Source organism: Tympanuchus pallidicinctus, unplaced genomic scaffold (genome assembly GCF_026119805.1).
Source record: "Tympanuchus pallidicinctus isolate F22 unplaced genomic scaffold, pur_lepc_1.0 scaffold10, whole genome shotgun sequence".
Taxonomy (NCBI): Eukaryota; Metazoa; Chordata; class Aves; order Galliformes; family Phasianidae; genus Tympanuchus; species Tympanuchus pallidicinctus.
In genome coordinates this window covers 13,362,807-13,377,327 of record NW_026294619.1, presented here as the reverse complement: position 1 = coordinate 13,377,327, position 14,521 = coordinate 13,362,807, and the positions used below count along the sequence as shown (strand labels likewise).

The following is a 14,521-nucleotide window of genomic DNA, read 5'->3' as shown; positions in this document are numbered from 1 at the left end:
ACTCCACTTGTGCAGGGCTGTTTCCACCTCATTAACTTTCGTTGTTGAACTTTATTGTTGGATTCTGCCAGCAGCCAAAAGTATTCGGTTTCAAAGCATGCATCTTTTGGTTCACACTCATTAGAGCCTCCACTGAAGAGCCTGGGAATGGTCAGTACACCACTGCCATCAATGTAGAAAAGGCCTCTTCCACATCCAAATACAGGAGGAATCCTTGGACACAGACATTATTAAGAAATCAGAAGGAAGAAAGGTAGTAGTACTCAATTTTTATCAATTAGAAAAAGTCTCACAGACTTCTGCACAGACCTGCTGTGTCTTGGCAACTGTTTGAAAAATCCCAAATCCCTCTCCGAGTGTTAAGAATGCCATAAGGCAGTTTATTTTTCCAGTTCTTGTCCATCCCCACTCTGTATGGTCACCACCTGCTTGGCTGCTGACCATACCTTTAGAGAGAAGGATGAGTAGGATGCTGATCTGCCTCTCTGCAACCACCAGGGACAGCTTGGACCACAAGGTAAGAGTCCTCAGGTTTCTCTAGCCACCCAAACTCAGCGAGTCTGCTGCCAGGGGTCACATTTAGAGCAACAGCTCTGCACCCCTCCAGGCACAGGACAGCTGGGGCAACAAAGCCCTGTCTCATGCTGATCCCAAAGAAAGTGAAGGCACAACTGTTCCCCCCCACTCCAAGGCTAGCTGAGGAGCCTTCTCCCTCCCCCTTCACAGTAAGTTTCAACCAGACAGCTTCTTGTAAACCAAACTTTATGGAGCAGCCCCTGGAGGGGCCCTGGAAGCTAATTAATGCTCTAATGAAGAGTCTGACATCTTGTTTGCTCGATGGCTCCCAGGTCAATCAATCTGTCATAGCCCAGCTTGCGAAAAAGCAGCAAGAAGCCCAGCACCCCAGTGTATGCTCAGTTCTCATCTCACTTCACTCCTCCCCATCCCTCCTCCCACGTTCATTACTGTCAAAAAAAACAGTAGCAAGAGGACAGATTTATAGAGGTGACTGCAGTTTCCCCCTTTGTGCCAGCCTCAGGATTAGTCATGAAAGGGCCAGCGGAGAGATGACGCCAGGAGGGAGGAACGGGAAGGGCAGAAGATGGGAAAAAGAAATCAACTTGTGGGCACAAGGTGGCCGTGCATTTATCAGAGGCGAACTGTCTGCATGCAGCTTGCAGTGTGGGGCCAAGAAGGGCTGTGTCGAGCTGTACATGAGGACTGGGAGAGAGCGATCCCTGCAGTGAAGCCAGCCCACCTCTCCAGACCCAGCTCCTGTGAAGGAGCTGTGATCAGACCCCCAGAGATCTGCCAAATCACCCCACACTCACTGCAGGGGAAAGATAAGTCAGGGAATGCACACAAGGACAATAGCAATTTAATACACCAGTACAAATCTGCTAGAGCCTTCTTGCCAAAAGAATTATACCCAGACGTCCTAGCCTGCTCAGATCACAGCACAGCCCCCCCCACCTACTGCGCTGCCAGGGACTGTCTGCTGCCCTTGTCTGTGTCCCACAGACTGCACAAGCTCACACTGCTTGCAAGTAGCCTGCCCAGTCTCAGCTGCTCCATCTCTGTAAACTTGGCAGGGAGAACCAAGATCTGCAAAAGAGCCACAAACTAAGCAAGGCTGCTAAGCTCTCAGGTCCTCCCTGTCCCCCGTACACCTCCCGCATCCCTCCTGGGCTCCATAAGGCATTACAGGGCATATGTTCTCCCAGCAACGTGTGAGGAACTGATAAATGCAAACACTTTCACCTGGATTCAAAAGGAACCACTTGTACCGCATCTTCCTCTAACACCACAGCACCAGGGAGTGCTCCCATGTCTGACCCCTCCAAGGAAAGGAGTGCCAGGGGCCCGCAGAGGAAGCCCTAACTTCAGGTGCTAAAAGACCCAGGGTCTGCAGAGCAGGATATTGGAAGCCTCTCAAAAGGTTGCAGGTGGGAAGAGATTTCACCCCTGCACTTGGGGCTTGCTCCAAGCTCAGCCCACGCTCCTCTTCATGATCTCCTGCCAGCTTTGGCTGTGGGGAAGCAGCTGGCATGAATTGAACTGACTTATATTGTTCCTTCCCATTTGCTGCAACATGAGCTCACTGAGAAAGAAACAGGCAGCTCACAAGCTGGAAGGAGAGCACTGCCTTGGAAGGACATGAAACAGCTACAGGCAATCTAGCCAATCACCCCTCTAGCCCAAAATCCTTCCCAGACCCCCAGAACCAGCACGTAGAAGTTACAACCCAGCACTCACTCTACGGCAGTGCAACTTGCTCTCCATTGAAAACACATAGAAGCTGCCTGTGGCAGTGTGCCTCTTAGCCTGACACTATGGAAGTCGGCCATGAAAGAGAAATACTGGAGCTTCAGGTATTACTGTTGCTGCTGGTGGGCATCCATCCACCAACGTATCCAACACCAAGCAACAAACACCATGCCCTCTCAATACCTTGTTTTTCTACAAGCTCTGACACAGATCACAACCTCTATAGGGCTTTTCTCCATGCTGTCAGTCCATGTAATAGCTTAATTCCCCAAGGACTGGGAACACCACACCCGAAGGTCAACTCTAGCTCCAGATGTCACGCAGGACACTTCTGCCATTCCACCTACAGACCTTCAGTTCAGAGTTGGGCTCTCGCTGCCATTTCTTGCCTTATTCCCTTCCTCCTTCTGAGCTACACATTTTGTTTCTTCCAGGGAAGAAGAAGGTACACAAATGTTTTGAGCTGCATTTCCTCAGTGTTCCTGTTGGCTACCTGATACAGCAGCAGGTGAAATTATGTTGCAGCCATGTTAACGTATGCCAATCCAGAACAGGAGCTGCAACTCCTGCAGTTGCAAACACTTACCACCACAAGACTGCCAAGAAGATGGCCAAAGTGCTGAAACAACAAACCAGCACACCAGGAGAAGCTCCAGCACCTAAACCCTAGAGGATGTGGGACTTCACAAAGCAGAGAGATTAATGAAGCAATCGGGAAGCCACTGTTTTACCTTTCTCATCATAACGCACTTAAAAGGCAGACATGTATCTACTGCCACTTCTGCACCTCAAACCTGTCGAACAGAAAGATCACTCTGACAAACAGGGAGCTGAGGTTTTAAGAGAAAACCAAAATCTCAACATTAACTTGCAGTCTGGAAAGACACGCTAGCTCAATTTGCTAAAAGATCTCCAGAGATGCCCTCTTCATTGCATATCCCCTAAGAGATCTGTAGTGGGGATAGCTCACCCCAAACTTGCTGGTATACGTTTCAGTGTAGGGGCTTAGGGCTAGTGGCAAAGGAAAGACAACAGTTGCATCAGATTAAGGGGACAGGATTTCTGGGGCCACAGGCTTGGACTGTGACAGCATTCTCAGACACTCAACTCTGTTCAGTCCCAAACGACCCCTTCTGAAAAAGAGACAGCGAGAGGTGCTGAGAACCATGGAGTCACTTGTTCTGTTAACCACTTGATGGTTACAGCACCAGTAAAGGGGAACCGGCTGCCAGAGCATAGTTTAAATGTCCTCCTGGCCACACTGAGCTGTAATACAGAGGTCCTCTTCCTCCCTGTCTCACACACATACGCATGCACAGAGACATGCCATAAAGAAGCCTATTACTCCAGGGACGATCTCCGGTCACTGCTGTTTCATAGGGAAATATGCTAAAATGATGAACATCAGAAACATGACCTTGAGAGCAGCAAAACGTCTCACAAGGCAGGATAATCAAGACAAATAGAAAAGATTAACCTGGAGATGAGGGCGAGAGAAGAGAAAAGGAGGGAAGAGGGCGGGAGGGAGGCAGGAAGAGAGGGAGGAAAGAAAGAAGGTAGAGAACTCATGAGGCAGCAGCATCTCCTGACTTTTGCAAAGACACGCAAAGGATTGGGGAAGGTGGAAGAGTACAAAAAAAGCCACTGAGGGAAGAAAAACAACCCTCAAGCCAGAAGACAAACCCTAGGGAGGCATTCCTCTGCACAGGAACACAAGGCCAGGACTAACAGTATTACAAAGACCTAATCCAAGAGTCTCGAAGGTGCAAAAAGCCTCACTTCAAACAGGAACTCCAGCCCTAAGGCTGAGGCAGCAGTAAATCATTCTGCTCAGCAGGGTTCCACAGCTAGCTACCCTGACTTCACGTCTTGGCAGCCTTCAAGGAGAACAAGGGGCACCACCCACCAAGAAGTCAGCAACAAAGCCTGCAGAAGGTGCCTAACACTACTGGCTGCACAGGTTTTCTCATAGGTTTTTTTTGACTGCGCCAGCCAAGCCATATCCTTGTTGCCTAGATGGTGCACATTCCCCATTGGTGCACACCAAGGACTTGATGACTTCCAGCTGGACAGGGCTCAATTTCTAGCAGAGATGAAAAGTCAGGCTCTTTAAACACTAGCTGCTTTTGAAAATATCACCAACAGTGCAAGAGATACAGCCAGTTACTAAGAACTGCAGCACACCCCTTGTGATAGGTGTGCACATACAGGCCCTGGTGCAAGCATCACTCTTCTTTGATCCTGTCCCTCTTCTATCAGAGTCCACTCTGATAAATGGAGGAGACATTCTGAAAGCCATCTTCGTTTCACAGGAACACAGACTTGATTAAGCCTCACCCACCTCATCTCCCAGAAGCAAACCCTGAGAACAACACATGAGGAGCAAAGAAAGTACACAGTTCCCAAAGATGGAGAAAGAGATTCCAGCGTATCCACCACCAAAAAGTCCCACCCAAGTCTTTCCCAATGATCTGACATCAGTTGCAGCCACAGGAGAGGTCCATCTTTTGGACAGACATCCACAGCACTGGCACGTACCCATCCCATGCTGCACCTCCATGCTGCCGCCCTGTGTATTCTCAGCACTTACCTGGCCGTAGGACCCTGATCTCCAACAGGTTGGAGGTCCTGTCTGCCAGCCTAGTCCAGCTGCTGTTGTAGTTCTTCCTCCAGAGCTCAGCCACACACTGGTACTTGCCAGCCTCCGTGTCGCTTGCCCGGCTGATGCTGAGGCGCACGTTGTTGCTGGACTCAGCCTTCTCGATGGCAGTACGTGTCCGGAAGCCCAAGTACCTGTCACCCCACTGGACCCCACCATCACGTGTGAAGGTGACCAGGTCATGAAACTCGCTGCTGCCTGCCGGCTGGAAGCGCCACGTCACTGACACCGGCACCCAGGATGGGTAGTGTGGTTTGATGATGCACTGAAGGTCAAAGGACTCGTTGTAGGTTACCCCGGGGGTGCGGGAAATAGCTGTGACAGCAAAACCAGCCTCTGCAAAAAGAGAGAGAAAAGGGCCTTGAAGCACAAGGCTTGATGTTGCAAGAGGAACAAGCATGAGCACTTGTAGATACCATGATTCACAGCCACCTCCTGCCAAGGAACCCTCCCCCCTTCTTCCCCGCTCCAGGTCCGCAACTGGTCACTGCAGGGGAGAGAAAGGCAGGGGAAAGTGAGAAGAAACAGCTTTCTTCCACACTTTGGAGAAGTTATAACCTGGCAGAGGTTATGGAATCCCAGGATGGCAACAATTTGAGTGAGAGAAGCTGGTTACTTCTCCACATAGCACGCTTTCCATTCTCTTCCAGATCACTGCCTTACAGCTCTATGGTTCTTTGATATATACAGTTATCCTCACACACGTACATCTCCACAAGCCAGTCAACACATTTTTACTTGTCTGCACCCAGTACTTTGTTGGTTAAGAGGAGTTTCAAACCATCAGCCTATTAATAATTTGAAAATAGCAAAGATAACATATTCCCATTTGACTGGCTTACATTTTGGGTCAGGGAATTTCCACTGCTCATTTGCTGGAGAGAGAAAATACTTTCTGTTCTGATACTTCAGCACAGCCTGTAGATATAGCAGGGACCCTGTTCCCTGCCAGCAGCTTCTCCACTTCCTGGAGGGCTGTGCTGGGTGTCCAGGCAGGCTTTGGTATTCCCTCCCTTTCTCTCCTCCCTTACCCTCTCCTTCCCATCGGCTGAGGACGGAAATCCCTTGCTAGGCACTTGAGAGCCTTTGAAGTGCAAGCACACGTAGTCTCACCTGAAAGCACATCTCTTTTCTGGCTGTTGCATCATAACCATAGAGTATCTAGATTTATGGATTTAAATATCACCTGTGCTGGTTCAGCTAAAGAGTTTTTTACCCTGGCAGACTAGCAAGCGATTAGATCTTAACTTGAAATGCGAGTGTCACTAAACCTACTGCATTTTTTTTACTAGCACTTTTTGGTAGCAATAAAACTCTCTTATTCTTTCTTAGCACCTTCCATTTGAGTTACTGAAGACATTTCAAAAGCATTAATCTGAACAAAAAACCTCAGATTCTGCGGTAGCAAAACAGTATTTGGTATTTTCGTCAGTAAACCTTACTGAGCTACTTCAGCTTTGTTATAGAATGAAGACCTTCTTAGAACTCGGCAGGATATGCTCAACAGTCAGAAATTTCTCTGAAACAAAGGATGGAGGTAGAGGGACAACCTCCTTCCAATCCCACCTTTTGGAACTGCTGGGAAATTTCTAGCATCTTAAATTTTAGCATGACTAAAAGTGATATATTTTAAAATCTCAACTTCATCTACTCATTGTTTCACCCCCATAATCCTTCCGAAGTTGCAGAATAAAGAGAATAGCCGACAGATGGACATACAGCAGGCCAATTGTCACTGACCCCAAGACAAAGACACAGTCAAAGCCACAGTCAAAGCCACTGAGAATCTGCCTTAAATTCTTCACAAAGTAATGTCCTTAACTGCTTTTGGATGCTTTACAGCAATACTTTCTAGCTCTAAACAGAACAGTCTCTGAAAGAAGGTCAAAAGCAAAGGGGAGGAAAGGAGAATAAAAGCAAGATTTTAATCAGAGTATTTTATGACTTTATAGTCTGGTCTCTCACACATCGTGCCGAAACTTAAGATTAATACTGTAGAGAATAAAAAAAAAATTAAAATTATATCTTGACTTTTCAACAGCACACCCCAATTGTTTATAGCTCTGGCATTCCGTAAATCAGTGGCCTTGCAGGAACATTCATCGGTTCTTCAGTCTCCTGCAGAACTCTTTGGGAACCGATCCAGGACTTGATACAGCAAGGCCTGAGCGGGACCCAAGTAATACATTCTGTGCAAAATCCCTAATGTCCTACCTACCCCTCCCTTACACTGATGTCGTTTGTGTTTGAAACAGATGAGCTCTTTGGCAGAGCTGAGTTCCAGACTCAACGACTACGGCTTCTAATCTGGCTTGACTTCAAGCAATGGTGCAGTTCTGGGCCAGCTGCTCAGGGCCTCCCAGCAGAGGCAATGAGGACCGGTCCCAATACGTGGCTCCTGTGGGCTTCTGATGCCGCTGGAGATGCTCATGATTTCTGGTGGATGGGCCAACAGACATTTTGATGCACATGGGTCACAGATGGAGAACCACCACCTCACTACCCACAGCCCAGCTCCCTTGCTGGTGGAACGTAGGACACCATGTCAGTGCAAATCACCGTATGGCCAGTTTGTTTCGTTGGAAGGACAACAGCCACTTGACCTTCCTCAGCCACCCCCTACTTTGCCCCTGCCACAGCTACCCTTCAGATTTTGCCTTCAAACACCATAGGACACGCAGAAGTTTTGCACCAATCTATCCAGAAGCTGCAGGTAGTCAGCCAGTGCCTCCATTCCACTGGCAATGGGGGTGGGCCAGGCTCCAAGGGGGCACAGCCCCTCTGCCCCCACACCTCGAGTACTCACCAAGAGCAGTGATGGTCACTGGGGTGCCAGCGTGCCGCTCCCCAGCTATCTGCCACTCCCCATCCAGTGTCCGCATCCACTCGGCCACCCGGCACTCGTAGTGGCCCTCGTCTGCCCTGACACTGTTGAAGATCTCCAGGGTGAAGGAGCCAGGCCGGACCTGCTCCATCTGGATGCCGCCATAGCTACTGCGCTCAGCGTATAACGGGCCGGGCTGCAGGCTGCCATCTCGATCCAGGCGCACAATTTCACTTCGCCGGTTCTGCTTGTCCACCAGCTGCCAGATGACGGAGAGGCGGCTTTGGGGTCCCACACTTGAACGCACATTGCAGCCAAAGCGCAGGCTTTCCCCTTCCAAGACACTGCTGGCGTTGTTGATAATCTCCAAGGAGATGCTGGTCTCTGAGGAGAGAAACGCATACACACAGGGGAGATGATACACACTTGCCACTTCTCAGTCTGCAAGAAGGACGCTGCCGGTATTCTACCAGGTGCAGGAAACTGCCCACGCATTTGGGTCCAGGCACGTCTTAAGCTCAAGCGTGACCACATCCAAAACCAGTCTATGGGCAGCGAGCTGCTCCTGGTGACTTGCACATTCAAAGCAGGTGTTTGCCAAAGCTGGGGAAAATCTCTGCCTATGGCTCAGGAGACACAGCCATGTTTTCTGGTCGCAGGTCCGGGCTGGGGTCTCAGCAAAGCTTGAGGGAATTTGTGTTGCTATAACATGCAGGACATGCAACTGGCTTTGCAAAAAAGAAAAGCTTCCAACTCTCTGGGCTTTTCAGTTGGTGTCAATCTGATCAGCATCTTGCCACGTCCATTTCTGCAACACCTTCTGGGCGAAGCTGTCGCAAGCTCGCGTTGCTACCAATGCTAGAGGTAGCTATCAATGTTTAGCAACATCAAAAACACTGGCATTCTGAGCTTCCCAGAGATGTGAGGCTCTATGGCTAGTGTTTCAGAGATACTGAGTGCTGGTTACTCCTGTTGTCCTCCATTGGAGTTATGGACACTTAGCACCCTTGAAAAATCACATTTGTTCCTAGAGCTGGTGTTGTAAGAAATCTCAGCAATTATACATGCCTGGCTTTGCTGTAAGTACTGTACTTTAGATAATTGTCCAGTGTGAGATTTCTAATTAGAGTAATTTTCAATACCAAACAAATGAGACCAAATATTGGTAAGAGAGAAAATAATGAGAATTTATTTTGGAGAAGTGAGGAGAAAAAAAGCTAGAAGAAAGGGCTGCACTTCTCTATAAGCCTAAATGAAAAGAGACAAACATTGCACTAAACTTTCTCCCAGAGTCCTTCAGACTGTTTGGTCAACCCCCTGCCCATGGTAACGGACAACACTTGCCTAGTTGGCCACGCCAAGGTTACCTGCATCATAGAGACCCCCCAAGTCAATTGACCCTCTTTTCTTACTCTGCTATATACCTTATTCATCTCATCTGCCTGATAAAGACAAAAGGCACACAAGTGAACCCCTGGCAGGGCTGTTTTCACCAACATTAGCAGATGCAACAGCGACTACGACAGGGCTCCATGCTGAAGAGCAAAGCAGAGCTTGAGGTGAATCCTGGCTTTTCCCACTGCAGGGCAAAACCCCAGTGCCCTGTACAACAACCAAACAACAGCCACTGAACACTCTGCAGAAGCTCAGCAGCAATTTGGATAAAGCAGGGACAAGCCTGCTGTTACACCTGCTGAATGTTTCAGAGCAGCTGGCTCTCTGCAGGGCAATGTGAGGGGAGAGGGGCAAGGAGCAAGTTGCACACTTTCAGTTCATGGTCGAAACTGCCAGGCAGGGGTGATATGGGGAGCATGTTTCCTCACCTCTGAACCTGAGCAGCACACATCCTTCTTGCTTTACTCATCCTTAGAAAAATGCCTTACCAATTGGGATTTCAAGCCTCCACAACATGCAAACTCTTACTCTTCCCCTTCCCGCACTGCTGGGCTGGACACACCACAGCCTCACTAGCTGGCTGCCCAGAAGCTCTTGGCAGCGTCCTGGGAGAGGGTGGTGAGGTCCCTACTTACTGAGAGGCAGGACGGTGATGGGGATGTTCTTTGGCCGTTTGCTCTCCTTGTCAATGAAGTCCCCTGTCACAGTCTTCTCCCGCTCAGTCACCCGGCAGTTGTACTTGCCACTGTCCTCAAGGCGGAGGCGGTAGATCTTCAGTACAAAAACATTGTCACTTTCTTTGGCTACCTTGAGCTGGCCCAGAGCCTCACGCTGGGCAAATTCATTGTTAAGCACCGGCACAGCGTTTGGCCCCAGACTGGCGATGAGAGAGCTGTTGAAGGCCCAGGAGATGGAGAAGAAGCGGTCAGGGATGTTCTGTGCCTCCAGGATGCACCGAAACTCCACCGGCTCGCCCACGATGTACATCCGCTTCTCTGTCTCCAGCCTGACGCTGAACTCTTTATCTGGGGAGAAACAGCTCAAGTCAGCTCGGCAAAGCCAACCCAGGGAACCAGCACACCTCATGTTAGATGGCTGCAACTTACTGCATTCCTGTGACACATGCATGCACCCACAATATGGAAGGCCAAGAGATTTGCTGCAGCTGTGAGAGGCAGCTTGCTGCTCAGCAGTCAAACTTTGCAAGGCTTCCTCAGCCAAAGCACCTTTGTCCCAGCCCTTCCTCCTGGGAGCAGCTCTGCTGTCAGGCCAGGATCCAATGGCACAGAGGGATGTGCTCTGGAGCCTGGTTCTACTTGTACCCTGCTCACCAGCTCAGCCAGGGCCAAAAGACAGGGCCTTTGGGGGATATCAGAGAGGAAAAAACACTCATGCAGGTTTTTAGATCCTCAGCAGGAACCTGTGCTGCTGTGGAAGGATTTTGACTTGCAAATGGACCTCAGGGAATACAGAAACATTTTATTTTCTGCTCTGTCACTCCTATCTCCTCACTTCCCAAAATTCTCATTGCCTGTGCTAGCATCAAGAGCCCAACATAATATGCTTCAGCTCCCCTTTCAATCCAGATCACTGGCTGCATAAGGCAGTAGGGTATGCCATCAAGCTTCCTTCCTGCCTCATTCTTCCCTGGTTGCTATTTGCTGGCATCCTCCCTGCCCTTCAGCCTGCCAGCTCCTCTCAGGCAAGGTCATGTAGCAGAGGAGGGAGCCTGGGCTGAGGCAGCCATAGACACCTCCAAAGGCCATGCAGAGGACCTGTCAGGATGGCCACGGCAAAGGAGACCCCTCTCCTTACTCCAGAACATGACTTTGTGCTGCCCTGCACCAGGAGTGGCAGGAAAAAAGGGGAGATTGTGGTAGAAGATGTCACTGGTCCAGGTCTCAGTGGTGCTGAGACAAGTGGGCCTACCCTGGTTCCTGCTTGGGTTACCAACAGTGAGGGACCTCAGCAACCCCTCCAGGAGCAGCTGCCGCACATGAGTGCACCCTTTTGCTGGGCATATCTTAGGAGACCACAAATCCCACCATACACTCAACAGAGAATCAAAGTCTAAGGCAGTGAAATCCCAGACCATGCATGGATTTGCAGGGCTTGCTCCACTTCCACTGTTAAGTGTGACTCAGACCAAGGGGAGCTCTGCAGCTGGCCGTGCAGATTCATTTGTTCTGCCACTAACAGCAAGCTGAAAGCAAACCTAACAACACACAGCGCTGTTTTCCACCTCCTCTGCTCTCTCCCACCACCCAGCCAAGCAAGAAAAGAGAAAGGAGACACTGACCAGTTGCTTGCACGTTGACGATGGTGCCCTGAGAACGCTTGCGTGTCATGGCATACCAAGACTTGTCTGGGTCCTGGATCCACTCAGCTGCTTCACAGTAAAACTCGCCTTGGTCTGAGGGGTGGAGGTTGAAGATCGTGAGCTTCGAGGTGGTTTCCCCCACCTTGTCCAAGCGCACGTCCCCTGTGGCATGCCGCTGGGCGTAGGTGCCCCCGGCCCGCAGGACAAAGTCGCGGCTGAGGGAGATGATCTCCACGGGTGCCTCGCCGCCCCGCTGCCGGTACCAGGAGATGGAGACGTGGCTGTGCTGGGCCGTGCTCTTGGACACCTCACACTTCAGCTCCAGGGAGTCGCGCTCCACTCTGTGCAGCGTCTGTGGGACCGCGGTCACTCGTAGCGAGTCGGGGATCACTGCAGGGAAGGAGCAGAGCATTAGTGTGAGGGATGCTGAAAGGCTGACCCACAGAAAGGACTACAACCCGGACACATTAAAGGAAAGGTTTCTTTTTATGCTTGTAATTAATCATGAGCAAAGCCCATCCTTCCCAAGCTCCTCTTGCCCACATCTTTCAGGCACTCCAATGCCCCCATTTGCCCTTCTCCCTTTAGTCACTGTTTGGCCAAACTAAATGTATTTAGCTTCTTTAATCTTCCCTCATAAAGAAGTCAGAAGATGCAATTCCCCTCTCCTTTGTTTATATCCTTTCACATCTTAATGACCCCCTCAGGCCAAGCAGAAGAGTTTCTGCATTCAGAGGGAATCTTGCATTCAGAGAAAACTGGCTCCAATAAGGGCAGCAACTCAATTGCTGGGACACAGACACAGCCAGGCACCGACTAACAAAACTGCCAACCAAGCCTCACTTCGATTAACAGGAGAAAAGGGAGAAAATGCCAGGAGCCCAGCCTGTGAGGAGCCTGGGCACAAGGTGAACTACTGTTGCTGCTCCAAAGTCAGTGGGTCACACAACCAGCAGGACAAGGCACAAAGCACTAACAGGGACGTGGTATGGGACAGAAATCCCTGTCATGTCTTCTCCATGGCAGTTTCAGAGGTGGGCACATCAGTGCAAGCTGAGGCCAGGAGGTATCCCATCCCAGCTGTGTCACCTTGCTGTGCCTGCAGGCAGTGATATCTGGAGAGAAGGGGACACATTCCCAGCAGACAGGCTTTCTTAGAAGGAAGTATTTCCTCGCTGTCTCAGGAAACATCACACAGAAGGAGTAATGCAAGCCTTCCCCTAAAGTCTGCAGACAAGGCAGCACTAGTGAACCTGTCAGTGCCCACGGTTCCACCATGCACCAGGGGAATATCATTAACACATCCCAGCTCAGTTTCATTGACAACACTGGAAGATCTGACAAAATTGGTTATGTTGCCAAAAGCTGCATCTGCTTCATTCAGGCACTGCTAGAGAAAGCAATCAGTTGCCATGAAGACAACTGCTGGTGTTATTTATGGCAGCAAAATCAAAGGGAAGAAAAAAGCCACAAGATGGAGTAAACAAGAGGGAAATCTTTACTTGCCCAGCCCAGCGCATTTGCTTTGACCAAGTGTGCATTTCCCAAGGAATTTACTGCCCCAGCAGTGCAGGGCTGGCAGCCAAACTCACCAGCTTGCTGCGCCTGCATGGAAGACTTCAATTTCTCATTTTGAACCTTTCTGAATAATTTCCAGAGCAGTGCAGCTCCTTTCTCTTAGCCCTCCAGCTATGGACTCCTATAACTTTTCTTAGATTGTTTAAATAAATTAAATCTGATCACCGTCATCTCTCTGGAGTCACTTTCCCACTGGGCTGCTTTATAGGCAGAGCTCCCTCCTACACCTGCCTCCCTACAATGATGGCTGAAAGGAGTGCTCTGCCCACCCTCCTTCCTTTGATTTGAAAGCCCTGCAAATGCAAGGAGAGGAAGTCTTTTCCCCATGCAAAGCCCATAGCAGCAGTTGCCCATGGCTCCCATGGTGGGAAGGGAAAAGTGCAGTACTACAGCCACATCTTCCTCGCCATCCCACTCCCCAAGCTGTTTACAGGCTGACGCAGGCACCGTTGTGCCAACTGGATTCCATATTTCCAGGTCATAACCTGGTGGGAGGATTAGTATCTTACACACCATAACTATTGCAAAATGCATTTCTGGTGGAAAATCAGTGTGTAGCTCTGTCTCTCTGCTCCCCTCTCTCCTGCACCGTGCTTCTCCCAGTGCACAGCCTGGCTCTTAGCCCACCCCTAACTGCTGTCATGAGTCAGCAGGGTAAGAAATACAGCGTCTCCTATTAGCCCTGAGCCACCAGTTGCTGTAGAGGGGGTGATTGCAACCCCCAAGTTTGAAGAGCTGCTGAAATACTAGATGTCAATATTGCCACTAGAGGGTGTCAGGTACCCAGCCAGGGACAGGCCCAGAGCCCTGCTGCCAAGAAGAAGAGGAGGAAGGAGCCCAGCTGTGCTCCCCAAACCCCTCTTCCCAGGTATACCCATGAGCATCCCTCTGCTGCACACACAAGCTGCAGACATACCCAACTTTAACACATACTTCAATAAGGCACAACTGAGGAGCACCTGTGAAGAAAGCAGAACTATATGCAGAATAGGAATGAAGGTGTTTGCTTCAGGTTAAAGAACTCGTTTACAATCTCCAGGAGCACAGACCAGAGTTCCCTGGTCTAGACTCCCTACACATCTCAAGCTCTCCAACACACTTTCCTCCAAACCCCAAAACTAGCCCCGCTTCCTGAACTTTCCCTCAAAAGGACAAAGAAAACCCAGGTGTCTCCCCTTCCCCAGGTTTGTTCTGGTTTGTTCTTGCCTATCCAAACCTCAATTACCCACAAGGAGCATGCTGCAAAGCTGTTCTGTGCCAGCCACAAATCAGAGAGCTACTAACATCTCATGTGCTCCCAGGAAAGGCAGTGAACCTGGCTGGGATGCCATCTCCTTGTTAAGCGATGAACAAGGAGCAGCAGGCTGGGAGCCAGAGGCTCAGGCTGGTAACAATCACTCATTTCTATGGCAGCGTTATATTGCAGGCTCCTCAGGAGTAAAGCTACTTAAAGAGGACAGCCAGCACAGCAGGGCTA

General features: G+C 49.9%; 1 protein-coding gene across 2 annotated transcripts in view; it reads right to left on the bottom strand.

Annotated features, from left to right (window-relative positions):
* Positions 1-14,521, bottom strand: part of IGSF3 (immunoglobulin superfamily member 3) — a 76,606-nt gene that overhangs the window by 18,200 nt on the left and 43,885 nt on the right. The window contains exons 3-6 of one of the 2 annotated variants that reach the window (XM_052703637.1): positions 11,446-11,856; positions 9,782-10,171; positions 7,734-8,135; positions 4,859-5,263 (exon numbers count right to left, since the gene is read on the bottom strand). In XM_052703637.1, coding sequence (XP_052559597.1) covers positions 4,859-5,263; positions 7,734-8,135; positions 9,782-10,171; positions 11,446-11,856 — 1,608 coding nt within the window. The remainder of the gene's footprint in view (positions 1-4,858; positions 5,264-7,733; positions 8,136-9,781; positions 10,172-11,445; positions 11,857-14,521) is intronic. The other variant, XM_052703646.1, reaches the window with a different exon arrangement.